At 65.4% G+C, this 23,272-nt stretch overlaps 5 protein-coding genes across 5 annotated transcripts; 1 reads left to right on the top strand and 4 right to left on the bottom strand.

Moving 5' to 3' along the window:
- Positions 1–105: 105 nt before the first annotated feature.
- CHLRE_03g145107v5 (uncharacterized protein) lies at positions 106–6,473 on the top strand. Its single transcript, XM_043060408.1, has 17 exons — positions 106–370; positions 440–538; positions 763–990; positions 1,203–1,256; positions 1,419–1,573; positions 1,701–1,794; positions 1,966–2,070; positions 2,262–2,642; positions 2,885–3,010; positions 3,229–3,324; positions 3,451–3,531; positions 3,711–4,031; positions 4,239–4,526; positions 4,709–4,892; positions 5,079–5,176; positions 5,336–5,422; positions 5,578–6,473. The coding sequence occupies exons 1-17, from the start codon at positions 344–346 to the stop codon at positions 5,908–5,910; spliced, it is 2,757 nt and encodes a 918-aa protein (XP_042925537.1). The 5' UTR covers positions 106–343; the 3' UTR covers positions 5,911–6,473.
- A 7-nt stretch (positions 6,474–6,480) lies between these two features.
- CHLRE_03g145087v5 (uncharacterized protein) lies at positions 6,481–10,937 on the bottom strand. Its single transcript, XM_001695682.2, has 10 exons — positions 10,729–10,937; positions 10,509–10,591; positions 10,132–10,367; positions 9,842–9,925; positions 9,268–9,610; positions 9,044–9,086; positions 8,318–8,911; positions 7,944–8,087; positions 7,347–7,532; positions 6,481–7,153 (listed from the first exon to the last, which is right to left on the bottom strand). Exons 1-10 carry the CDS (start codon positions 10,876–10,878, stop codon positions 7,094–7,096), a joined length of 1,923 nt encoding a protein of 640 aa, XP_001695734.1. The 5' UTR covers positions 10,879–10,937; the 3' UTR covers positions 6,481–7,093.
- A 58-nt stretch (positions 10,938–10,995) lies between these two features.
- On the bottom strand, positions 10,996–12,627 carry CHLRE_03g145067v5 (uncharacterized protein). The gene is made up of 3 exons (XM_043060407.1): positions 12,569–12,627; positions 12,302–12,423; positions 10,996–12,057 (listed from the first exon to the last, which is right to left on the bottom strand). Exons 1-3 carry the CDS (start codon positions 12,599–12,601, stop codon positions 11,646–11,648), a joined length of 567 nt encoding a protein of 188 aa, XP_042925536.1. The 5' UTR covers positions 12,602–12,627; the 3' UTR covers positions 10,996–11,645.
- Positions 12,628–12,675: 48 nt separating this feature from the next.
- On the bottom strand, positions 12,676–17,497 carry CHLRE_03g145047v5 (uncharacterized protein). The gene is made up of 2 exons (XM_043060406.1): positions 16,196–17,497; positions 12,676–15,193 (listed from the first exon to the last, which is right to left on the bottom strand). The coding sequence occupies exons 1-2, from the start codon at positions 17,411–17,413 to the stop codon at positions 13,586–13,588; spliced, it is 2,826 nt and encodes a 941-aa protein (XP_042925535.1). The 5' UTR covers positions 17,414–17,497; the 3' UTR covers positions 12,676–13,585.
- A 48-nt stretch (positions 17,498–17,545) lies between these two features.
- CHLRE_03g145027v5 (uncharacterized protein) lies at positions 17,546–22,567 on the bottom strand. The gene is made up of 11 exons (XM_043060405.1): positions 21,870–22,567; positions 21,494–21,533; positions 21,269–21,356; positions 21,015–21,065; positions 20,417–20,666; positions 19,654–19,711; positions 19,311–19,423; positions 18,654–18,786; positions 18,279–18,397; positions 17,996–18,056; positions 17,546–17,663 (listed from the first exon to the last, which is right to left on the bottom strand). The coding sequence occupies exons 1-11, from the start codon at positions 22,343–22,345 to the stop codon at positions 17,616–17,618; spliced, it is 1,437 nt and encodes a 478-aa protein (XP_042925534.1). The 5' UTR covers positions 22,346–22,567; the 3' UTR covers positions 17,546–17,615.
- Positions 22,568–23,272: the final 705 nt, after the last annotated feature.

The following is a 23,272-nucleotide window of genomic DNA, read 5'->3' as shown; positions in this document are numbered from 1 at the left end:
GACCGGGAGGGGAGGTCTGACTTGCGAATGCCCATGTTCATGCTCACTTCGACGGTCGGCATGCTGGCCCAAGCATGTACACAGCGCTTGTCCTTGTCAAACATTCCAATCGCTGCGTACCCTAGGGAAAGAGGCACTGAGACTTGCAAGCCCCTACGCGCACAGTCAAGTTCCGCCACTGATTCGTCGTGTGCTTTTGCATCGCTGTGTAAATCTAATCATATCACTTTGACCATCATGGGTTTTTAGCGAGCTGGTTGGACGGAGCCGAGTCTCTTGCCGCAGTCCAAACTGAAACCTGGTTAACCCTGGGACTGGTGGACCTCAACTAAAAGGCGCAAACATGCCACCAACATTTAAGAAGCCCCTGGTGCGGAGGTTGGCAGACATCATCGCATAACGATGGGCGCTGAAGTCGCGTTTGCTACCCTGTTTGCAGGACTACGATCCAGGGCTTGCGCAGCAGACGCTTCAAAAGTCGTATCAAAACTCGGACGCTGCAGTAGAGGCGCGGAAGCGGACGCTTCTGGCCGAGCTGGTGGGTGTTCACACAGCGCCTGTTCTGCTTCCCGGTTGTTAAGGCCTTGGCTGGTTGTGCGCTGCACACTGCCAATACGTTATGAGAATCCAGCGTACCTTTGTTTCAAGCGGATGCACCACGCGCAGTGCGCATGACGGAGGTCTCCAGAATGCGAAGCTCGGGGCAAGCCGGCCCAGCTGGCGTTGCCGTTGTGAAAAGTGCGCCGCCCCGTGTCTCTCCAGGGTCTTGCGGATGAGGAGTATGAGCTGGACGATGAGGAAGAGGAGGAGCTTGGGGAGGGAGAGGAGGGTCCGGGGGAGGGTGACGAGAACGATGAGGAGCCCATCCTCACCCGGGGCCACAAGCACACCAACGGCACGGCGTCCAAAGCTGCGCTCCCCTCTTACGGGTATCGTGACCTTTTTGGCAAGGAGATGGAGGGGCGCCGTCGCCAGATGATTGAGGTGAAGGTGAGTGGCGGCAGGGCCGTCACCGGGGCAAGCCAAGGCAACTGCGTCGTGCGTGCTGTATACGGGCACCACTGGCTTGGCCTGGCCGGCCGGTGCTGATTGCGCCGCCTACACAGCAGCTAATGTGCACTGTGGCACCTGTGCACATTAGCTAACACCTGTGTGGGCGCCTGACGTGCATACTGACCCCTGTGCAAATGGGCGTGCTGCAGGGCTACGACCAGTACCTCCAGGACCTGCTCAACCGCAGCGGGGAGCAGCTGCAGGTGAGCGCATGCATGCGGTGAACAGTCAGGCACGCAAGCTTACACTTCACACACGCCATTGGCAACGGTATTGGGTGGGCCAGCAGGCACACGTCGCACGGGGCGCTCAGCTGACTCGCTTGACGCGTCGCCTCCGTGTTGTGCGTGTGCGTCCACGCCTAGGCCCTGCGCTCGGAGAAGGGGCTGATGTACCCGGGCAATGTGGAGGTAATCCCGGAGCTGCAGCACGAACTGCGCAAGCTGCAAGAGGAGAACCGCAACTTGCGCAACTCTGGCGCGCGCAGCACGGACGGCGAGGCGAGCTCCCGCGGCAGCAGGTGTGTGCATGCTGGTCTTGGTATGGCTCGAAGTTTCTGCTACAGGGGCTAGCCTTGCTGTCTGGGCCCTGCGGAGCCGGCTACTCTCTAAACCTAAACGTGTCGTGCCGTTTCGTTGCCCCAACAGTGAGCTGGCGCAGCAGGTGTCGAGCTTGCAGCAGCAGCTGGCGGTGCGCGATGCGCGCCTGCGGGAGGCGGAGGCGGAGGCGGCCCGGCTTAAAGTGCGTGTCTGTGAACAGAGGGCAACGGGTGGTAGCGGGGGTACCTATGGCTGGCGTGCGGTGTCTGGTGAAGTGACAGCTTGCCAAGGGTGAGTAGCGTAAGCAGCGTGCACGGCAACAGAAACGGCTTTTCGTCCGCTGAGCTGTGATCTGTCCTCATGCCACCCTCAGGCGCGGCTCGCACAAGCCGCGGATGGCCCATCGCCGCGCGGGGCAGCGGCGGCTGCGCCTCTGGAGGAGCTGCGCGCGGTGGAGGCGCTGCTGGCGGAGTCGCAGGTAGGTGGCGGGGGTGCTGGGAGGTGGGGATGGGGCGCGGGCCTCGTCGCGTGGCCCTGCCTCGGTCGCAGCCTGAATCGTGGTGGGCGCACCCGCCGCTGGCTCCGGGAGCAGGCGTGGCAATAGCGGTGCATGTCGGCAGTGCGGTGGGGTCTGTAGCGATGTGGCAACCTGCGCGCGACTGGCTGCAGGCCGCGCTGCAAGCCAAGGAGCGGGAGCTGACCGCACTTCGCGCCAGCAAGGCGGCGGCGTCGGCCGGCGGCGCCGCCGACGCGGTTAAGGAGCTCACCAGGCAGCGGGACGACGCGGTGCAGGCGCAGGAGCTGCTGCAGCAGCAGCTCATACACGCCCGCAATGACCTGTCGACTGCGGAAGCGAACTTCCGGGCGCAGCAGGCGGCCATGGCGGCGGCAACGGAGAGCGAGCAGGCCAAGGCGCTGCAGCAGCAGATGTGGGCGCTGACGGAGCAGCATAGCAAGAAGGTGGAGGAGCTGGAGGCGGAGCTGAAGCAGAAGCAGGTCATGATCCAGCAGCTGCAGGCCACCAAGAGCGATGCGCTGCAGGCCATGAAGGTGGGGATGGAAATGGAAATGGGGTCGTGCGGGGCATGGCGCAGGGCTGGGCTGGGAACAGCGGGTTGGGGAGGGGCAGGGGCAGGGTACTCGCGGACTGCCGGGCTTGTGAAATTGGGCTGCTGAAGGAGCGTAGAAGGCGGTGCGGCCACGTGCTTGAAACGGGTGCGCGATCGAAGTGTGTTTGGCCGCGTGGGCGTGCTACCTGGCACCAAAGCTTCTCCTGGTTGGGTTGCATACAGGAGATGAAGGGCAGGATGGCAGCTGTCAAGTCAGACGCGGCGGCGGCGTACAAGACGCAGCTTATGGCCATCCAGGCCAAGCTGGACGAGATACATGCGCTGCGGGAGGGCGTGCTTGAGGAGCTGGTGCGTGGGCGTGGGCTGCCCCACAATGCTCTCGCGCTGGGGGCTGGGGCTGTGTGCGCCCACACGGAGTGACCTCCCATGGAGAAGGGTTCCAGGGTCAGAGCACTGAGAGTCGCTAGAAACAGGCCTGCGCGTTTAGGTGTGCACGGCCGCATGGGTAAGCCTGACTGGGTTGCAGCCGTGCCGACTGGTTTGTGCTCTCGGTGTCGCGACTGCAGGTCAATTTCCAGAGCGAGATATTCTCGGAGAAGACCATCACGCAGATGTCGCGGCTGGTCCGGGACAAGGAGATCTCCCGCGTGCGGTCGGCGCAGGTGGGCCCGCGGCGATGCTGGGTGAACCGTTCGGGGGGCTTGGGGCGCCGGGGCTTTGCCGGCTGCTTGCGTTATAAGTCGTTGTCTCGTTCCTCACTCCTGGTTCGTGTGTTGTGTCTGGCACAGAGCGACCTCCGCACCAAGCTGGCGGAGATGGACCAGGCGCTGCGGGACGCGCGCGACGAGACGGAGACTGTGCGGCAGCAGGTGCGCGTGTGCGGGGTTTGTGTTGCAGGACTGGCTTCCAGCAGCAGAAACGCTGCGGCTGGATAGCTTGCCTGCAACATCACATTGGCCGCCTAGTCCCTTGTATCTACACGCTCTGCCAATTTGGCCGGCGCCGCTGCCTCTCACGTCCTTGGCCTTTGCTCGCCCTGGCTGTGCAGTCGGAGCAAGTGGCCAAGATCCGGGAGCTGGAGGCGCAGGGCCAGATCATGCACTTCCGGGAAAAGTGGCGCACCGAGTTCGACAAGCGGCGCAAGCTGCATAACGTCGTGCTGGAGCTCAAGGGCAACATCCGCGTGCTGTGCCGCGTGCGCCCGATGCTGGACAAGGAGCGCGGCGGGCTGGACGCGGCGGCGGCGGCGGCCAGCATGCCGGTGCGCTGTCCCACCGAGGAGACGGTGCGGGTGGCTGCGGTGGACAACAAGGCGGAGAAGGAGTTTGAGTTTGACCGCGTGCTGTCGCCGGAGGAGGGGCAGGACAAGGTGAGCAAGGATATTGGAGCCGCCGCGGGTGGCCATGGTGCTGGTTGCGGGCGACGTGGGGTCTGCGACGACCACAGGCATATGCCGTTCACCGAACGCTCCTTGTATGAGTTTGCCTTCACCCGCTTCAGTCGCACCTCATCACGCGTCTCCCTGTCCTTTGCCTCACCTGCTCTCCCCTCCTTCCCCCATTCCACACGCGCGCAGCTGTACGACGAGGTGGCGGCGCTGGTGGTGAGCGTGCTGGACGGCTACAACGTGGCCATCATGGCGTACGGCCAGACCGGCAGCGGCAAGACCTTCACCATGGAGGGCCCCGAGGGCAACCCAGGCGTCAACCTGCGCGCGCTGGGCGACCTGTTCCGGCTGGCGGAGGAGCGGGCGGCCGAGTACGCGTTCAGCTTCTCGGCCAGCGTGCTGGAGATCTACAACGAGCAGATCTACGACCTGCTCATGAACGGCGCGCAGGACGGCGACAAGCTGGACGTGAAGCAGGTGCGGGGGCGGCACGGCTGACGCTGGCGCCAGCAGTGGTGGCATGGCTGTGCTGGATGGGCGTGGCCTGCGCAGGCTCTCGGGAGCTGCACTGGTAGTGAGCAAAAGCGCTTGGAACTCAAGATCCCACACAGTGATGCCGGGGGCTGACGCTCTGCCGTACCCGCTGTCCTTTGTTACAGGGCCCCGACGGCATGTACGTGCCGGGCCTGAAGCTGGAGGAGGTCAAGGACATGGGCGAGGTGACAGCCATGATCGGCCGCGGCAAGGCCAACCGCTCCACCTACGCCACCAACATGAACGAGCACTCCTCGCGCTCGCACCTGGTGCTGTCCGTGTACATCACCGCGGTCTCCAAGCAGAACGGTGAGAGCGGGCCGGCGCTGGAGTGCGAGTGGAAGCGGCTGCCACTGCGGCAGTGGACCGCTGGAGAGGGCTGAAGCCAGCATGTCACCAGCTGATCGGCCATCACAGCCTCAAAATGTCTCCTCCCGCGCGGCAGACACTCAGCCCGCACCGCCCTCACGCCTTCACACCGCGACCATCCCACAGGCACCACGCTCAAGGGCAAGCTGCACCTGATCGACCTGGCCGGCAGCGAGCGCCTCAGCCGCACCGGTGCCCAGGGCGACCGACTCAAGGAGGCCCAGGTGCGGCGCCTACAGCGCAGCGCGGCCGCACCTTGCGTGCGCATACACCCGCCGCCGTTCTCCCCGGGTATCAACGTTCGTGCGGGTACTGTAACCCATTGCGAGATTGCTGATTGTGACGCTGTGTGCCTCCCCATTCCCCAATCCCCAACCCCCCAGGCCATCAACAAGTCGCTGTCGGCGCTGGGTGACGTGATCCAGGCGCTGCAGCAGCGCAACGCGCACATCCCCTACCGCAACTCCAAGGTGCGTTGGCGGCGATGTAGGCCGCGGGTTTTCAGGCGCGTAGTGCGACGGTGCTGTGCGGCTGCTTGAAACATGAAAAATTCCGTCGGCTTTCGGGTTTCATGCTCGCAACTCACGTGTCATGTCCATTCCCCGTACTCGTCATGACGATGCAGCTGACGCGGCTGCTTGAGGACTCCCTGGGCGGCAACAGCAAATGCGTCATGATCGTCAACGTCTCGCCCGCGGCTGAGAACGTCAGCGAGACCAAGTGTTCGCTGGAGTTCGCGTCTCGCGCGCGCAAGGTGGAGCTGGGCAAGGCGCGCGTCAACGTGGTGTCGGCCGACGGCGGCAACGGCAACGGCGTCAGCCCCTCGCCCAGCCGCGGCCCCGCCAGCGGCCGCGCCACGCCCTCGAGCGAGGGCAGCATGAGCCGTGTGGCGAGCCGGGAGCAGATGACCACCAGCACGGGGCGGCGCACGCCGGGCCCCAGCGGCTTGAGCCGGTAGCGCACAGCACACGGGACAGGCAGGGGACAGGCAGTTAGGTCTGAGCTTGGCGGGGTTTGTAGATACTAGCCCAAACTTGGGGCTTGTGTACGTGTGACGTGATGCTACCGACGATTCCAATAATCAGTCGAGGACAGCACATACGGCGGCAGGCGCGTGTGCAGTGGGCTGATGCCGGTGTGCGGCCCAAGGGGGGGTGGGCGGCAGCCCCTCTAGCAGGAGGGCGCGTGCGTGCTTGCGTGCGATGATACGAGCGATTCAAGAAACTCTCCTTGTACGATTTTGTCTGCAGTCACGGTGACAGGACTCTCAATGTCTGCAACAGTTGTGACGGGACGGCGTGAGTGCGTATGGTCTGGTGAAACCTATAAGTAACTGCTTGGCGCAATGCTCTTCGCTCAAGCCACACGTGACTAGGCCTGCTAGAATATATTGTACCACCGGTACGGTGGGACGTGACTTGCGGCTGTCAGAAGGAGTCCCATGCGCTATGGGTTCCCTTGCAATCTAACGTGGGACCTCACGCGGAACCTCACGTGGTGTTGGCTGACAGTGGTGTACTGGTGTGCCTTCAAGGCTTCAAGCTTACAAAAGATATGCGCGCAGACATTCTTGTAATGCCGCGCCAGCAGTTCTCCACCACTCCACTCCTTGACAAGGCTGCCGGGCCATACCCACGGACAACATGACTGGCTCTCAACACCCTTGCCATCCACATCAAACCGCATCCTGCCTTGGCGCCCGCACAGCTTAGCACCCAGGCGCGGTTGCGACTAGCCGTGTGACTCGTCACCCTAACGCGGCCACATGTAGCGGTGGAACTCGTCACCCTAACACGCATCATATTGGTGGACACAACGCCCCCAACCATTTGTACAGTTCACCGTTATTGCCCGGGAGTCAAGTGGCTGCACGACATCGCAGACGCCATCGCTCCTTGCACTCGCAATGCGCCCGGCCAAGGCAGGAACTGGTATCCGAGCTCCCGTCCAGGCTGCCTACAATGTTGCGCAACCTCTGACCGTGCGTACATTCCTGGCTCCAGTCGCTAAGACGGCCGCAGGGCCGCCGTCGAACATGCACTCTCTCACAAGCTAACACCCGGCTTGAGCAACGCTGCGCTCGCCCGTGCTGTCGCGCCCAAGGGGGGACCGGCGCTACATCCCAGCTGCATCCCAGGTGCCTAGACCTGTGCGTCGCCAGCGGCGCCGGCGGCAGACGGCGTCACAGCAACGGCGGCGCCCTGATTGTGCAAGGCAAGAAAGAAATGCATAACGTCAGAACCTTAGCACCGCAGGTACGTGTGGTGTTACTCGACATCCCCCAATTCACGTGTCTTCCGCTACTGACTTTCCCAACCTGGGTCCGATTCACGCTCCAGCTCCGTGCTCCAGCTCCCTGACCCGCCCGCCTCTGCCATCCCGCCCCTTCCCCACCTGGTAATTGCAGATCTGGATCGTGCTGTGCGTGATGCCCAGCGTGCGCCGCACGTAGCCCTCCAGCCCGCGCAGCACGGCGTCAGCGTCCGCTGCCCGCGCGATGTGCACGTGCGCGGTGAGGATGGGCAGGCCCACGGACAGGTTCCACACGTGCAGGTCGTGCACGTCCAGCACGCCGTCCATCTGGCGGGGTGGCGAGTTGGGGTTGAGCAGGCGGGATGCAGTTGCCGGTGTCAGTAGGCGAGCGTTGAGCCCACGGTACAGCGAGGGGGAGTTACATTCATGATTATTTAAGAAGTGAAGGCGGCGCCAGGAACAGGCTCGGAGCTCAGGGGCCCAGGGGAGGAGGAACTGCGTGGGTTGCAGGCCCGGTCAGGGATCCCTGCCGTACTACCTGCCCGTGTCACTCAGCCACCCACAGCTTACCACCGCCAGGCCCACACCCCAGCCCCTCACTTCTTAAATAATCATGAATGTAACCCCCCCCCTCGGTCCTCGGTACGCGCGCTCCTACGCCTGCCGCCTACTTCGCTACACTTCTCTGTACCAATCCTTGCAACCCCCCGCCGGACCCGCGCCCGCCGCCCGGCTCACCCCCTGCCAGGCCTGTGTGACCTGCTGCAGGTCCACGTGGTGCGGCGTGCGCTCCATGAGCGTGTGCGTGATGTCGGCAATGATGCTGCGAGTGGTCAGCAGCACCAGGATGGCGAAGCCGAAGGTGCACACCGGGTCAGCCAGCTGCGGTGGGGAAGCGGGTGAGGAAGGGGTGGGGAAGCGGGGTGGGCATGGAGGGTTTTGGGGTAAGGGAGAAGGATGAATATGAAGACGGAGGAAGGAGTTGCAGTTGGGGGACCTTCAAGCAATGCTCTGCACCATGTACCGTACACACGAGCCCACTGAACACGGGGCACACCACTGCAAGCGTCTGCGACACCGGTGCGCGAGCTGCCGGCCGCACCGCGCCGCACCTGCCAGCGCGGGTCGTCCTGCTTCCACCAGATGAGCGCGCCGGCAATGGCAACGCCAATGCTCTGCAGCAGGTCGCCGACCACGTGCAGCACCGCCGAACGCAGGTTGATGTTACCGCCGTGACCGTGGCCGTGGCCGTGCGAGTGGCCGTGGCCGTGCGAGTGGCCGTGGCCGCATCCGCCCAGGCCGTGTCCATGGCTGTGGCCCGGCTGGTCCGAGTCCGAATGGGCATGCCCGCATCCGCCGGCGCCGTGGTCGTGGCTGTGCGCGTGCGGCACGACCTCACGGCTGTGGCCATGGCCGTCACCGCCACCGCCGTGCTTGTGGTCGTGGTCATGGCCGTGGTCATGGCCGTGGCCATGGCCGTCAGGAGCAGAAGGGCCCGCCGCCGCGGCGCCCGCGCCAGCTGCCGCCGCGGCCTGGCCATGGCCGCCACAGCAGCTGCCGGCGCCGTGTTCGTGGCTGTGGTCGTGGTGGTCATGGCCCCCCTCCTCATCGCTGCTGTGTCCAGCGTGGCCGTTCGTGCCCTCTCCTTGCCCGTGCTTATGGTCGTGGTCGCTGCGCGAAGCGGGCTCCTTGCCGGCAGCCAGCATCTGTGCGGCGGGTTGCAAATTCCAGGCATGACCAGTTAGAAGGCGGCGGGTGGCAGCTAGAACAGCGTGTGTGGTGCAAAGGCCTCTGGCCAGCCAGCGCCCCGCGCCGCCCCCGCGTGCGCCCCCACCTACCTGCTGCACGTCCAGCCGCACAGGCACCTCGTGGCCGCCCTCCCTGGAGGGGGCAACCAAGGCAGGGCGAGGCAGGGCGCCAGCAGGTCACTGCAGGAGCCACGGCAAAGTCCCCATGCCGCCTACACGTTCCCAAAACTCCCTGCACCCCTGCTCCAGCCATGCTCCCTTCCTTGGCCCGGTGCTGCAAGAAACCTGCCAGGCCCAGGCCAGCCGCGCCGCACCTGATGATGGCCGACACAGGCGCCGCGGCACCCGCCGCCGCCGCCGCCGCCGCCCCGTCCGCCAGCGGCACGTTGATGATGATGCAGCTGCCTCCCTCGTGCGCGTGACCGGCGTGCTTGCAGCCACTGCCGCCGGCGGCCGCACCGGCCTCGTCACTGCTGTGCCCGTGGCCGTGCTCGCTGCCGTCATGGCCGTGGCCGTGGCCGTGGCTGTGCTGCCGCTGACCGTGGTTGTGGCCGTGGCCATGCGAGTGCCCGTGGGAGTGGCCGTGCCCATGCCCATGGCCGTGGCCGTGCCCATGGCCGTCGCCGCCCTCGTCGTCGTGGCCGTGGCAGTGGCCGCCTGCAGGGCACATGCAGGGCGGGGTGGTGGGCCTGCCGTGTGCCAGCAGGAGGGGCCCTCGGGGCTGCGGCTGATCCCCCCCAGCCTGCGGGCCTGTACACGAGCCACCTTGGCGCCGGTAACTGCCACTCGTGTGCCGCAGCACACAGCAGCACGTCGCGTCACCTCATGCTACCTGTCAACTCCTACCAAGGGCCTGCCAGGGGCCTGCCCGCACTGCCCAGTACTCACTGATGCCGTGCACGTGGTGCTCGCCAAGCACCGCCGCAATGATCAGGTTGAAGCCGATGCCGGCGCAGGCCACAATGAACATAACTGCGCAGGAGCAGGGGGGCATGGTTAAGCAAAAAAGAGACGTGAGGCATGAGCGGGAGGGGAAGTACGGGGGCCAAGGGAGGTGGCGCCGTGTAGCGGGAGGGTGAAGAAGGCCACACCTGGCCGTGTCTACCAGCGGCCGGTCCCTGCCGGCCCCGGCAACCGGGCCTTTACGCCAAACCCGAAGCCCCCACCACCCTGCTCACGTTTTCCGTTGACGGGCTCGGGGTACATGACACGCAGGACGGCCTCGTACACCAGCGCGCCGGTGACCGCCCAGATGGTCAGCACCGAGGCCAGCGCGCCCAGGATCTCAATGCGGTGGTAGCCGAACGAGTAGGACTTGTGGCTCTTGCGAGTCACCGCCCACGCCGCAAACAACGACACCGCAAAGCCCGCGACGTCAGACAGCATGTGTGCGGCATCGGCCAGGATGGCAATACTGCGGCGGCAAAAGGGGAGGGGGGTGAAGCAAGCGGCGCGGAGCGTTCGGGGACCGCAGGGCCGGGAGGGTCAGAATCCCATGAAGCAGGATGCTTCCTTGCTCCCGCCTCCGCAATGCGCTCTCTCTCTTCGCTCTTGCCTGTGCGCAACATAGCCTCCGACCACCTCAACGAGCATGAACAGAACACAGAGGATGCAGGCTATGAGCAGCTTGCGCTGGACCTGCGGCCATTCCGACAAAGGCAACGGAGTGAGATGGGTACCTGCAGCGTCTCAGGGACCAAAACTAACGCTCGCACGACCGGCATGTTGCATTTGCTGGCGACTTGCGCCTTGACCCATTGAACAGCGCATCTAACCTTCCGGTGCTCAGCGTCATCCTTCTTTGTAGAGCCATCCGACAAGAAGCAGGTCTCCTTGTGCAAAGGGCAGTCGGACGCCTTCCGCTCAGGAGGCCCAGCAGCTGCATGTCCATGATCTGCTGCAAGAAGAGGCGTTCTTTCTGACATTATGACAGTTACAGCCTAAAACTACTTCTAGCTGTCGCTCGGCGGCTCCAAGCTGTGGAAACTTGCGTTACGAGTGCGCGACGAAAGCCTAGACAGGAAGTAAGTGGCAGCACACTACACGTCATACAAATGTGTGCTATTTGGGATGATTCGTGCCGGCAGGAGGCTGCCAGTGGCCCAGCACACGCGCGCCCATGCACGTCGTACAAAGTCGCGCATGCCTGCTCCTGTTTCCCCGCCAGACCGTTTACCACCTATCACAGCAAAAAGCAGTCATGATCTAGGCTGTTACGGCTCTCGTAGGTCTCAAGCCCCTGTACAGAGTTCCATGCAAGTGTTCCATTATTTATATGTGGAAGCGTGCGGAAGATGCAGAAAACGATCCCGCATCAACCGCACTCAGGTCCACAACTCCACACACACCATACCGCAAAGTATGGACGCGGTACGTAACCCAACGACCTGCGGTTGCCGGCGTCCTCAAAGTGCTGCGGCGCGGTTGCCGTCAGCGATGCGGCCGATGCCACTCTCCGCACATGCGTTCGCTACTTGAAAGGGCGCGACCGTAACCTATAACCGGACGCCCCTTCGTACACGGCACGCGGCAGAGTTTGGCCGTTTGAGGCACATCAAGTGCCCCGCCTCTCCCCCAGCGTAGGTACTGGGCTATGTTGCTGATCCACTACTTCACGTCCCTCAGCCGAGCCGTAACCAAATGCAGTGCACCCGCCCCTCGCGCACACACGCACAGCCTCCGCGCGCCTCCATCACCACGTTAGCGGCAGCGCCTGGCCACCACCACCACCACCATGCGCCCGCTCCCAAGGCGGCGGCAATCGCAGTGTTGCCTCCACGCTGAGCGGCTCCGCCTCCAGCCCCTCCGCCTCCTCCCCTGCCCCCACACCCAGTCCCTCCAGCGTCACCAACAGCCGCCGGCATAGGACCAGGTCGAAGGGGTCGGGTCCCAGGGGTCCGCCCATTCCGGACCAGTACCCTGCCCCGGCCCCCACACTCGACCCCGCGCCCACCGCTGCTCCGGCTCCTCCTGCCCCTCCTCCTGCAGCTGCCCGCACACTGCCGCTGTTGGCTGAGGCGTTGACCGCGGCCATGTAGGCTCGCAGCTCCCGCCGCGCGGCCGGCACGTCGCCCGAGTGCAGCAGGATGATGGCCAGGTCGCGCCTGCGGGGACGGTGGCAGGGGTTGGGAGGCGGGGTCGGGCGGTTGAGGTCATGTACACCGCAGGCGCACACGACGACAAGGGGCGCAACTTGAAGGAGTAAACAGGAAACGCTGCAGTTCCCCGCAACGATGGCGCACGCGCAGGCAATGAGCTGCGGCCTGCGGGGCCACGCAGGCCGAGCCTCCGGAGCTACAACAACCGAGTTGCCACCCCACCCCACCCCACCGCACCCCACTGGCGCACCTCTCCTCCGGGTACCGGTCTGCCGCCAGAAGCACCAGCCGCTCACACGCCGCCCGCGCTCGCCGCATGTCGCCGGCGCCGGGGCTGGTGAATATGCCTCGCTCCAGCCGCCACGCCGCCACCTGGTGTGTGTGTGTGTGTGTGTGTGTGTGTGTGTGTTAAAAAAACGAAACGAAAGCCCGCCCAGACGACGCCGGAGTTACTTACGGATACCTACCAATTTACCGAGCGTCGCGTGGTTGTCGTCACCCAGGTAGTCATACTTACCCGCGATAAGCCTGTAACCCCACGGGCGACCATTCGGCCTGACCCCGCGATGCACCTGTATGCGTCCATGCTCCGCACCCTGGGCGCGCTAAACAACGTTTACCCAGCACGCCTAATTCCCGTATTCCCGCCCGCTGGTCGTAGTCGAGCTCACCTATAAGCATGGGAATGGAAAGGCATTGGGCGGCAGCACAGAAGTGTCACGGACATGTGAAATGGCAGCGGTGGAAGAGGGCGGCGTGCAGCAAGCAAGCTATCTAATGTCCTAACACGCATCCCAAAGCCCACCCACTAACTATGCCCGTGAAAGGGAAGGAGTCTGGGGCCGCGCGGCTGCAAATAGCGCCCGGCTGCATGGGGCGCATGGCGGGCGGCGGTTGTAGAGACGCTGGGTCGGGCTGACTCGGCTGGCAGGAAAGGGCGTGTGCCCGTCACCCCCGTACCCGCGCATAACGCGTATCCCGTATGTGTGCGCAAGTGTCAGGCACAGGCTGGTGTGTGTGCGTGTGACGCCATGGGCTGGCGGGAGCTGGCCTCCCGCTCCCCACTCCATGGCGGCACCGAGGCTAGGCATGCTCGCGGCCGCAGTGGCCGCGTCGGTGGTTGGGGCAGGCTTGGTGCGCGGGCGGGACAGGCAGGTTGGCAGACCGCGGCGTTACAGCGGTGCGCGCGACGGCGACTACACTCAGACCCCAGGCGCAGCGACAAGGCCCACGCTCCCGACACGCCCACCCACGAGCAAACCCTCACAAACCGCAGACCCCCCAGACCACAGGAGACACCTCCACAGACCGGCGTTACCCGCCCACCAGCAAGGACCGCACACCCGCACACCCCACCAGCCCGGGTCGCGCAAAAGCTCACACCAACAGAAACACAAGCAAGTACAACAAACCCCCACACACGTGCACTCAGGCAACCCAAACACCCCCCTGATAGTGCGGTGCCTGGGCTGGACGTCCAGAGGTCCGCGGATTGGTAGGGGGCGCCGAGGCGCGGCGGGCTCCACGGGAGCGGTCACGGTCGCATGATGGTGCCAGCGCGCCGGCGAGGCAGTGCGACCGCGTGGGGGCTGGCAGGTTGTTGGATGAAATACCGCCGTGTAACTTCGTTGAGGGTGCCGGGCGGGGGAGGGGCCGCAGGGGGGCCGGCATGCGCAGCACCGGCAGGGGGCGGGCCGGCGTTGTTGTAGGCAGTGCGTGCCGCGGTGAGGGCAACACGGTCGCGGTAGTACAGGTGAGGGAAGTGAGCCAGTAGTTCAGCGTATTTGTCGTCCAGGCGTTTGCGCGCGTAGCCACAGTCAAGGAGTGCGCGCATGAGGCGCGCCATTTCCAGGCAAAAGTTGTCGTAGTCAAGGATGATGCGCCGGAGGCGATGGAATTGGCCGGTGAGGATGTTGCGCTTGGCGGCCTCATTGACAGAGGAGTCGGCGGCCACAAAGCGGGACAGGCGGATGCGGGCGAAGGCAGGCTGGTCGCGCTTGTCATACAGACGGGTGGTGATGCGGCTTTTGCCGTCCGCCGTAGTATAGGAGACCAGAAGGATATCCAAGAAAGGGAGCTCGGTAGGGTTGTGGTGGCGTTGGGCGGTGAGGCGGAGGCAGGGCGGGTATAGGCCATGGAGGACGACACGGTGCGGGGCGGGCGACACTTCGAGGATGCTGGTTGTGTAGAGAAGTCGAGCCAAGAACGGGTTGTTGAGGGCGGAGAGGTCGTCCAGGAAGCGTTTGGAGAATCGGAAGCGGTGGAGGATGGCGTGGGCGGCGGCGGGGGTGGTGGCTTGCTGGCGGAGGAATTTGAATTCGTACCAGGCGAGGAACAGGTTGGCAATGAAGGGAGCCGGGGAGATGCCCATGGGGATGCCCAGGATTTGGCGGGCCAAGACGGGGCCGAACCGAATGAAGGTGGAGATGATGAGCGAGCGGAAGATGGCCATGAATTCGTGCGGAAGGAAGAACCGATGGGTGGTGGAGGCGGACGGAGAGGTGACACGGGCGCCAGGGACGCGGGCGACGAAGGTGGCGGTGTGTGTGTGGGGGTCGCCGGGTTTATCAGGGTGAGGGTCTTGTGTGGAGACGCGGATGCCAGTGGTGCCGGCGGGGAGGGAGGCGGCCAGGAGCTGGCTGATGGTGTTACACAGGTCGACGTGGGGGATGTTGGTGTACAGGCGTTCGAAGTCATAGGCGGCAGGCCTAACGAAGTCGTAGCCGGCTTGCGGGTTGGAGGTAGCGCTGTAGCCGTGGGCGTTGTACGCGTGGGCCATGTCAATGACATCTGACGAAGAGAGACAGAACCAGGGGTCGGTGCCAAGTTGGGTCCGCCACACACTGGCAAACGAGGTAGCGACTGTACGTAGGACGGCGGTGACCAAGTCGGCCAGGAATGTGGACGGGCAGGCGTGGGAGCAGGCGAGGAAGCGCATAGCCGGGGGGTTCTTGTGCATTTTGAGGGTGCCGGCGTAGTAGGCCATGTCCTTGCTGGTGTCGAACTGTAGGTCCCAGCGGGCCAGGTCGACGTTCTGGGCGGCGAAGTGGGCGGCGGCTTCATCAGCTGATACTCGCTGATAGTATGTAGGCGCGGGGTTGGCGGTGGCCGTGGCCGGGTCAGGGCCGGGAGGGGCGGGTGGCTGGGGCGCAGGACCGGGAGGGGCGGGTGGCGGGGGCGCAGGACCGGGAGGGGCGGGTGGTGGGGGCGCAGGTCCGGGAGGGGCGGGTGGCGGGGGGTCGGGGGCGGCGGGGGCGGGTGCGGCGGCGGCGGCCCCAGGGGCGGGCGGGGGGATGCCGGCAGCAACGGCCTGGGTGTCGGCGGCGCTTTGGGGGGGATGGAGGCGGGCTGAGCGGCGAGAAGGGGAGCCGACGGGCGAGTGATGGCGGCGACGGCGAGTGGCGCGGGCGGGGTCAGGGGCGGGTCCGGCAGTGTTTGCGGCGAGCAGGGGGCCGGCGGCAGCAGCGGCGGCGGCGGCGGTGGCGGGTTGTCTGGCGGCAGCAGACGGGCGAGGCTGGTGTGCGGGTGTGGGGGCGGGGGCGCGGAGGGAGCGGCGGAGCGGGCGTTCGGCGAGTGCACGGGTGGTGGCGGTACGGGACGCGGGCCAGAACGGGTCGCGTGTGGTGTCGGCGGCTGGGGTCGCGGCGGCGGTGGCGGGGGTGGCGGGCGGAGGAGGGGGCGGTGGCGGGGCGGCGGGCTGAGGAGGGGGCGGAGGTGGGGTGGCGGGCTGGGGAGGGGGTGGCGGCGGGGCTGCATGGTGGGGAGGGGGCTGAGGGGGGGCGGTGTGCTGCGGAGGGGGCAGGGGCGGGGCGGCGGGCTGGGGAGGGGGCGGCGGCGGGGCGGCGGGCTGAGGAGGGGGCGGTGGCGGGGCGGCGGGCTGAGGAGGGGGCGGCGGCGGGGCGGCGGGCTGAGGAGGGGGCGGCGGCGGGGCGGCGGGCTGGGGAGGGGGTGGCGGCGGGGCTGCATGGTGGGGAGGGGGCTGAGGGGGGGCGGTGTGCTGCGGAGGGGGCGGTGGCGGGGCGGCGTGCTGGGGAGGGGGCGGTGGCGGGGCGGCGTGCTGGGGAGGGGGCGGTGGCGGGGCGGCGGGCTGAGGAGGGGGAGGGGGAGGGGGAGGAGGAGGGGGAAGGGGGGGCTGCAGGGCGGCGTGGAGGGAGGCGACTTGAGTGGGGTTGAGGGAGGAGGCACCAGGCGAGGGTGTGGGGACGGGCACGCCGAGGTCTTGTAGGAGTGTGCGGACGTAGTGGCGCTTGCAGACCAGTTGGAAGGTGGAGGAGCTTTTGTCGGTGACGGTGATGACGTAGTTGGCGGTGCGGTGTCGTAGGGTGGCTCGGTCGTCTGGGGTGAGGCGGGGCCAGCGGAAGTGGGGGCTATTGGGGGTGGCGGCTTTGGCGATGGCGTTGTAGACATGGGTGGCCCAGGCACCACCATCCACGCCGGCGAAGTTGCCCGAGGTCCGCACATATCGGCCCAGGCAGTCGTCAGTTTCGGCAAGGACAGCAGCGACCTGTGTGTCAGTGGAGATGGGGGTGTGGGCGCGGTACCGGGCGCCGCAGTACCAGAAGCGGTGGATGGTGGCGGGGAGGATGGCGGTGGGGTCGGTGGACATAACGTGGGGGCCGCACGGAGTCGAGTGGCAGTATTCGGGGAAACGGTGGCAGTCGCAGGGGGTGGAGAGCAGCTGGCAGATGGTAGCAGCGTCGAGGTCGGCGGCCAGGGTGTGGTACGTGCAGAATGCGCCATGTAGGGGCGAGCCCGCTTTCCAGTGTAGGCGAGGTTGGACGGCACGATGCGGTGGGAGAAGGGGGTTGGCGCTGGCGAAGATGGCGTGTAGGACAGGGTCGGGGATGAGCTGGCGAAGGCCGGCGGGGAGCCACAGGCGTGCGGCGAAGTCCGGTTTGCCGGCGCGGGGGCGGCGGCGATGAAGGTGGTGGCCGAGGACGGGTAGAATCCAGACGGCGAAGTCACGGGAGATGCCCAGGTCCGGGGGAGTGTATCCGACCAGGTAGGCGTAGAGCATGACGAGGGTGAGGTAGGCGAAGCCGGCAAGGAGGCCGGTGGGGAGGGTCTGAGTTGGCGTCCACTGGCGTTGGAGGGCGCCGAGCCGACGGCGGGTGTCACGTGAAGCATACCACCGGCGGCGAACGGCACGCGACTGCGTGGCGGGGAAGGGGGCGGCGGCAGGAAAGAGGGGCGTGTCGCATACGGCGCTGTCAACTTCGAACCGCTGGTTGAGGCCGCGTCGCCCATGGCGTGCGCGAATGCTGGCCAGCCGCAGGGCCCACGCCATCTCCATGTGTTTAGCGGCTGCGGTGTAGGCGGCGGGGGTGCCACCGACGGGAATCTGCTGTAGCGGGATGACCATGAGGGAGTCCAGTCCGTGGGCCCAGATGAGCTGATGAAATAGAGAGCCAGCAGTGCCACGGCGAGCTTCGCCCAGGGTGCCGTCCACATGTTCCTTAAGGCGCGAAAGGCATGTGTCATTGGTGTAGCCCGTGTAGAGTGCGGGCCGAATGCCGCGCCGGCGTTGGCTGCGTGTGGGCAGAATAAACGCCACGTAGACCACACTAGCCAGGCCCAGAGGGTTGTCGCGAAATAGCTGTTGACTGCCGATGCTGAGGTATTGGTCGCGCGTCCGCAGGATGTCATCCACGCAGCGAGGACGATGACGAATGCGTGGGCCCAGTAGAGTAGTAAGTGTGTGTGTGTGTGTGTGTGTGTGTGTGTGTGTGTGTGTGTGGTGGCGGGGGGTCAGCACATGTGTGGTTTAGCATGTGTGGGCAAGTGCTGAGTAACGCACTATGGATACGGCTGTCAACACAAGAGCCGGTGCTGCGCTGCGGGGTGCGTGGGCCACATAGCCATGGGCCGGGCCCGCAGTCCTGCCGCATGCAGATGTTGCTTCGCCCTCCACCCCCGCAATGAGCCCCCGGCTTCCACCGCCCACCTTGGCTATAGCCGCCAGTGCAGCGGACATCTCCTCCCCGGTGGCCAGCTTGGCGGCAGACCTGCAGCCGCGCACGTGTCAGCGCGTGTGCAGGTATCAGCGCAAACACACACGTCCGCAGGTGCACTGCAGCGTTGCGGTGGCAGCGCAGGCACCAATCACCCATTACCCACCACCAACCACCAGCCGTGCATGACTGGCAACCGCAGATCCACTGCCTGAGCCATGCGGGGCCCACGGTGGTCGCCCCCGCACGCGCTGCCCCCCTCGCAACCCGCCGCACCTAAACCCGCCGTGGCTGGCGGCGCCGCCCCCCGGGTACGCCGCGTCCAGGTGCTCGCCCGAGTCCCAGGCGAAGGGCCAGTAGGCGCGCTTGAGGTGGCGCAGCATCTCCACCAGCACCTGAGCACTCGCAGGCAGCAGCAGCAGCAGCAGCAGCAGCAGCAGCAGCAGCAGCAGCAGCAGACTTTGGAAGGGTGAAGAAAGCCAGTGTACGCCCTAATCAGTCCCTGACAGCTAAAGCCAGGCCGTTGCGGGTTTCATGGCGACAGGGGTGACACCCCCGCTGCATGGGGCTCCGAGGGCTCCCAGAAGCCCAGGCCCCGCGCCAGCTGGTGTGGCGACAGGTGACGATGTCCCCCCAGCCCGCCGCCCGCACCTCGCTGGTGCAGGTGTTGAGGCCGCCCACCGGACCGCCGCCTGCACTGCCGCCGCCCGCCGCCGCTGCCACCGCCAGCACATCCCGGGTCAGCTGCGGCAGCGCCACCGCCCGCGGCAGGTACTGGAAGCCCCTGCAGGCAGGCAGGCAGGCAGGTAGGTAGGTAGGCATGTGTGTGTGCGTGTGTGTGTTTGTTAAACACAAGACAAACGGAACAAAGCCGCCAAACACGCGTGCGCAGTTACGGACAAGTACCTCTGTGTTAAAGAGCACAAGGAAAACGTTGCGCAAAGACAGTGTATGCGATGCAGCAAATGTTACCTGACGTTACCTCGCATACCTGCTGCGGTGAGCCGCCGGTCTTACCAACCGGAAATCGCGCAACCCCCGCTACTCTAACCTCGACAGGGGATTAGTGTCCACACGCGTGTGTGTATGTGTGTGTGTGTGTGTGTGTGTGTTTGTGTGTGTGTGTGTGTGTGTGTGTGCGTGCGTCATTCCATGCTTTTGCGGCCTTGCAGTCCATGAACCATACAGCACCCTAACAATGAGTCGGCGTCCTCAAACGCACTTCTCCGACGCATCACCCTTTCTCCATGTCTGTCCATTGCGACAGAGCACAACCAGCAGCGACGACAACGGCATGCCCGCGCTCACTGCGTGTCGATGGCCGCGGCGCAGGGCAGCCTGCCTCGGTCCAGCAGGCGGGCGCACACGTCACCCAGCAGCAGGCCCAGCGTGGCGGGGTGGCCCTGGCGCCGCACCAGCGTCTGTGGGAAGAGAGGACAAGGGCGGGGGGGATAGCAGGGGAAAGCGGGACAAGGAGGAAAGGGCGAGGGAGGCAGGGTTGGCTGGGTGGGCGAGGCGTGTGTGAGCGTGTTGTTTGGGACGCAGCAGAGTTACACAATACGTGTTGACGCTCTTTGATCCTAAGGAACACGAGTGCCCTCAGCCACGGCCTTGTGCTTATAACGATTATTCTTTTATAGCACGCGCGCACCTCATGCAAGTACCCCAGGCGTGCGTCCTCCCACACGCCTGCGTGGTCCACCACGGCACTGCGGGGCGGCGGGAGGGCGGAGGGGCGGAGGAGCGCGAGACGAGCAGGATCAGATCAGGCATATGCGCAGGTGCTAGCGCCGAGAGAGACGACGAGCATAGGTACACACCAATGACTCGAAATACACGCGTGCTTCGTGTTGAGGAGCGATCAGCACTCATATACCCCGAGAACTGCGGAGGAAGTAATGCACCCCAGACGTGTGGGGTGTGCGCTTTTCCTCTAGATTATAACACTTCATTCCTTGTGCTCTCTGACACATGCACAAGCTGCCTACGCTGGACACACACACACACACACACACACACACACACACACACACACACACACACACACACACACAGCGCGCGCCCAGGGCGCGGCGCATACAATGCATCTGGGTGCCACTCGGGGTCAGGTCGTTCGTCGATCGCCCGAGGGGGGGTTCCAGGCTTTTTGCGGGTAAGTATGACTACCGGGGTCGACGCGGCTACAAGACGCTCGGTATCGGTAGGTATCCGTAAGTAACTCCGTCGCGCCGTCTGGGCGGGCTTCGTTTTGTTGTTTTCTTTTCAACACACACACACACACACACACACACACACACACACACACACACACACACACACACACACACACACACACACACACACACACACACACACACACACACACACACACACACACACACACACACACACACACACACACGCTGTCCTCTCACTTGACCGGCAGGTTGCTGCGGCCGTAGTCGGGCGCCCTGAAGCCGCACTCCTCCCACAGGTAGCGCTCCACCACCCGCAGCACGCCGCCCGCCTCCGCAGCTACAGCCGCGGCCTCTGCCTCTGCCCCGGCACCCCCGGCTGTAGCACCAGCGGCACCAGCTGCCATCGCTGCTGCCCCTGTGGTGGCTGTGGCTGTGGCAGTGGCTGCTCGGCGCAGGTTGACGGCGCACAGCTGGTCCACCAGCCGGTCTGAGGGCCGCCGGGAGCGTGGGGGCGGGGTTTGGGCGTGAGCACGGTGGGCACGTGCGGATACATGCCCACATGAATGACCGTAACCCCGGCCCAGAGCAGGGCGGGGTCAACCTCCTGCATCAGCCGCACCCGTGCACTGTGCACACATCCAACAATGCCAGTGTCACACACACGCCCGGACAACACGGCTGTCTGCGGTCCACCAGCGGACGGGGTCTTTGGTGGGCGCAGCGGGCCCTGCGGGGGTCGGCCCCCGCCAGCTGCCACCGCCGGCATGCCCCTCCCCCCGCCCCTGCCCCGCTCTGCCCCTCTGCACCCGGCCGCCCGCCGCCACCGCCGCCGCACCTATGCGCTCCAGCCAGGCCGCCACCGGGAAGCGCACCGTGGACAGCGAGGCTGCAGGGGGAGGGGGGGGTGAGAGGGGGCACGGCGGGGGTGCGAGGGGGCACGGCGGGGGCCGGGGGCCACGACTGCGGTGTCCAAGCCAAACAATAGCGGGGCATGTGTGGTCATTGCCCTCTGTTGCCCTACTCCGCCGCTCCTCTTCCTTACCCTCCCCTCCCTTATCCTCCCCGGCCTGCCCTCCCCTGCCCCCGCACCAATGGCGTCGTCCTCCGCCGTCACGTGAAGCGCCGCCTCAGCCAGACGCATGCGCGGCTCGCCACCAGCTATGGCGCGGGCAAAGGCCTGGATGGCCAAGACACACGCACACAGACGCACCTTGTTGCCTGGCACCATCCGAGCTGGCTGTGCCGCACGCCTCCCTGTCACGCTGGCATCCCCCACGACGCCACGTGACCCCCCTGGCCCACATATCCACCCACCTGTCGTGACTCGTACTGGAATACATCACTGTAGTCCGCCCTGTGTGTGTACGGCATGTGTGTATGTGTACGGCAAGTGTGTGTGTGTAGGGGGTTGCGGAGCGCCTAGCGAGCGCCCAGCGGGCCACACACAGGCGAGCGGCAGGAGCGCGCCAGCCCCTGCCGAGTGCGCTACCGCCTAACGGCACGAGCAGCCGGCCTCCAGCTCCACGCGGGCCTTGCCCTTTCCCGTGTGGCCGCGCCGCTGCGGGATATCCCGACCATGCGAGGTGTCAACCGTTGCCGCCAGGCGCTTGCCCCGGAGTCTGTACTCTGTCTCCCACCCCACCCCTCGCCCTCCCCACCTCCACCCCACCCCCACCCCAAGCCAGCTCACCTGCGGTATCGGTCGTCCACTTGCTCCGGGCGCAGCGGGTCCGGCGCAGGTGCGTCTGCAGGCGCAGGCGCCACAGCCCCGCCCATTACACGTGCTGACCTCCCACCAAGGCTGCTACTGCCACTGCTGCTGCTGCTGTCGCCGCTGTTGCTGCTGCCACTGCCGTCATTGCCTCTGCTGCTGCTGCCGTCCTTTCCCTGCGCCACCCTAAGGAGGTCGGGATGGCGACGGCTACGCGTCCCGCCCACGTCACCATCGCTCCCGGGCGCTGCGGCCACTGGCGGCAGCGGCCGCCGCTGCGAGCCCGGCGCCGGTAGCTGGCGCCTGGGACAACAGCAGCTGACGCGCCGCCATTGCTGTGCGTGGGCTAGTGCACAAGTCCTGGCAGCACGGCGGCCGGAGGCCAGGGGCAGGAGCTGGAGCTGAGTTGGAGCGTGGGGGCCGCTGGTGATGTCGGTGCCAGGCGGTACCCGCATGGCGCTGCTGCGGTTGGGCGCGTCAGGTGCAGGCGAATTAGCCTAACCTAGTGAGACACGAAGACTTGGCACGTATATTTGGTTGGTTGCATGCAACTTGTCGTGTGAGAAACGCACTGAAAGCGCAGGCCCTCTGGAAAAGCCTCCAAACTAAGACGCCCGTGGCAATTTGTTCCAGACTGAACAAAATACAGGGATTTGCAAAGTCACTGGTCCTTTTTCGGTGCAAAAATTGGAGTTCGCCGGTGCACAGTGCGAGAAGTCGCGCGTCCCCATCGCCCGTGCACGATTCAGCACGATTCGGGCTTTCTCCCTCGCCAGCTTACCGTTTGCCCCCATTTTAAGCCCAAGCGGGAGCTCCCTTGTGATCCATTACAGCGCGATTGGCGGGAGAGCGGGGGGTGCCCGGGGGAGACTGGGCGACGCGTACAAAGCTGGAGGGGGGAATCGTGCACCGCGTTTGACCTCGGGCCCTGCCGGTGCAAAGTTCCAGATCCTCAAGGGGGCAGTGATTTTGTATTTTTTTTAACAGCGCGAAAGGAGCGTCGTGGACTAAATGCCCTGGACCAAGGCCGAGGCGCATCCTCTGGGCGCATCCGCGTGACAACTGACTTTGATCGTAATCTTGTGAGGCGATTGCTCCTTGGCCCCGCCAAGGTCAGGCGGGGCAAGCATGCTTGTATCCACGCCACACATCTGTCGAGGTGCAGAGCCTTGAGGCACTTCCTTTCGCGACATGCCGGTTGAGATGCGCCACCCTGTTGCCGTGTTGGGCCGGAAGCCTTAGGGGTGCGGCATGGCGACTGGTGCTTTTCCCGACTTTCCCCCGACCGCCCCCGGCTCGTCCTCTCCCCGCGGGGGTACGGCACGCGCGTGTGCATGGAGTGTAGAGCACCTACGGAATGCCGGAGGGTGGGAAAGCCTTGC

The sequence above is a fragment of the Chlamydomonas reinhardtii genome, chromosome 3 (assembly GCF_000002595.2).
Source record: "Chlamydomonas reinhardtii strain CC-503 cw92 mt+ chromosome 3, whole genome shotgun sequence".
Taxonomy (NCBI): Eukaryota; Viridiplantae; Chlorophyta; class Chlorophyceae; order Chlamydomonadales; family Chlamydomonadaceae; genus Chlamydomonas; species Chlamydomonas reinhardtii.
Note: the sequence above shows the minus strand (reverse complement) of the source record. Positions and strands in the feature narration are given on the sequence as shown.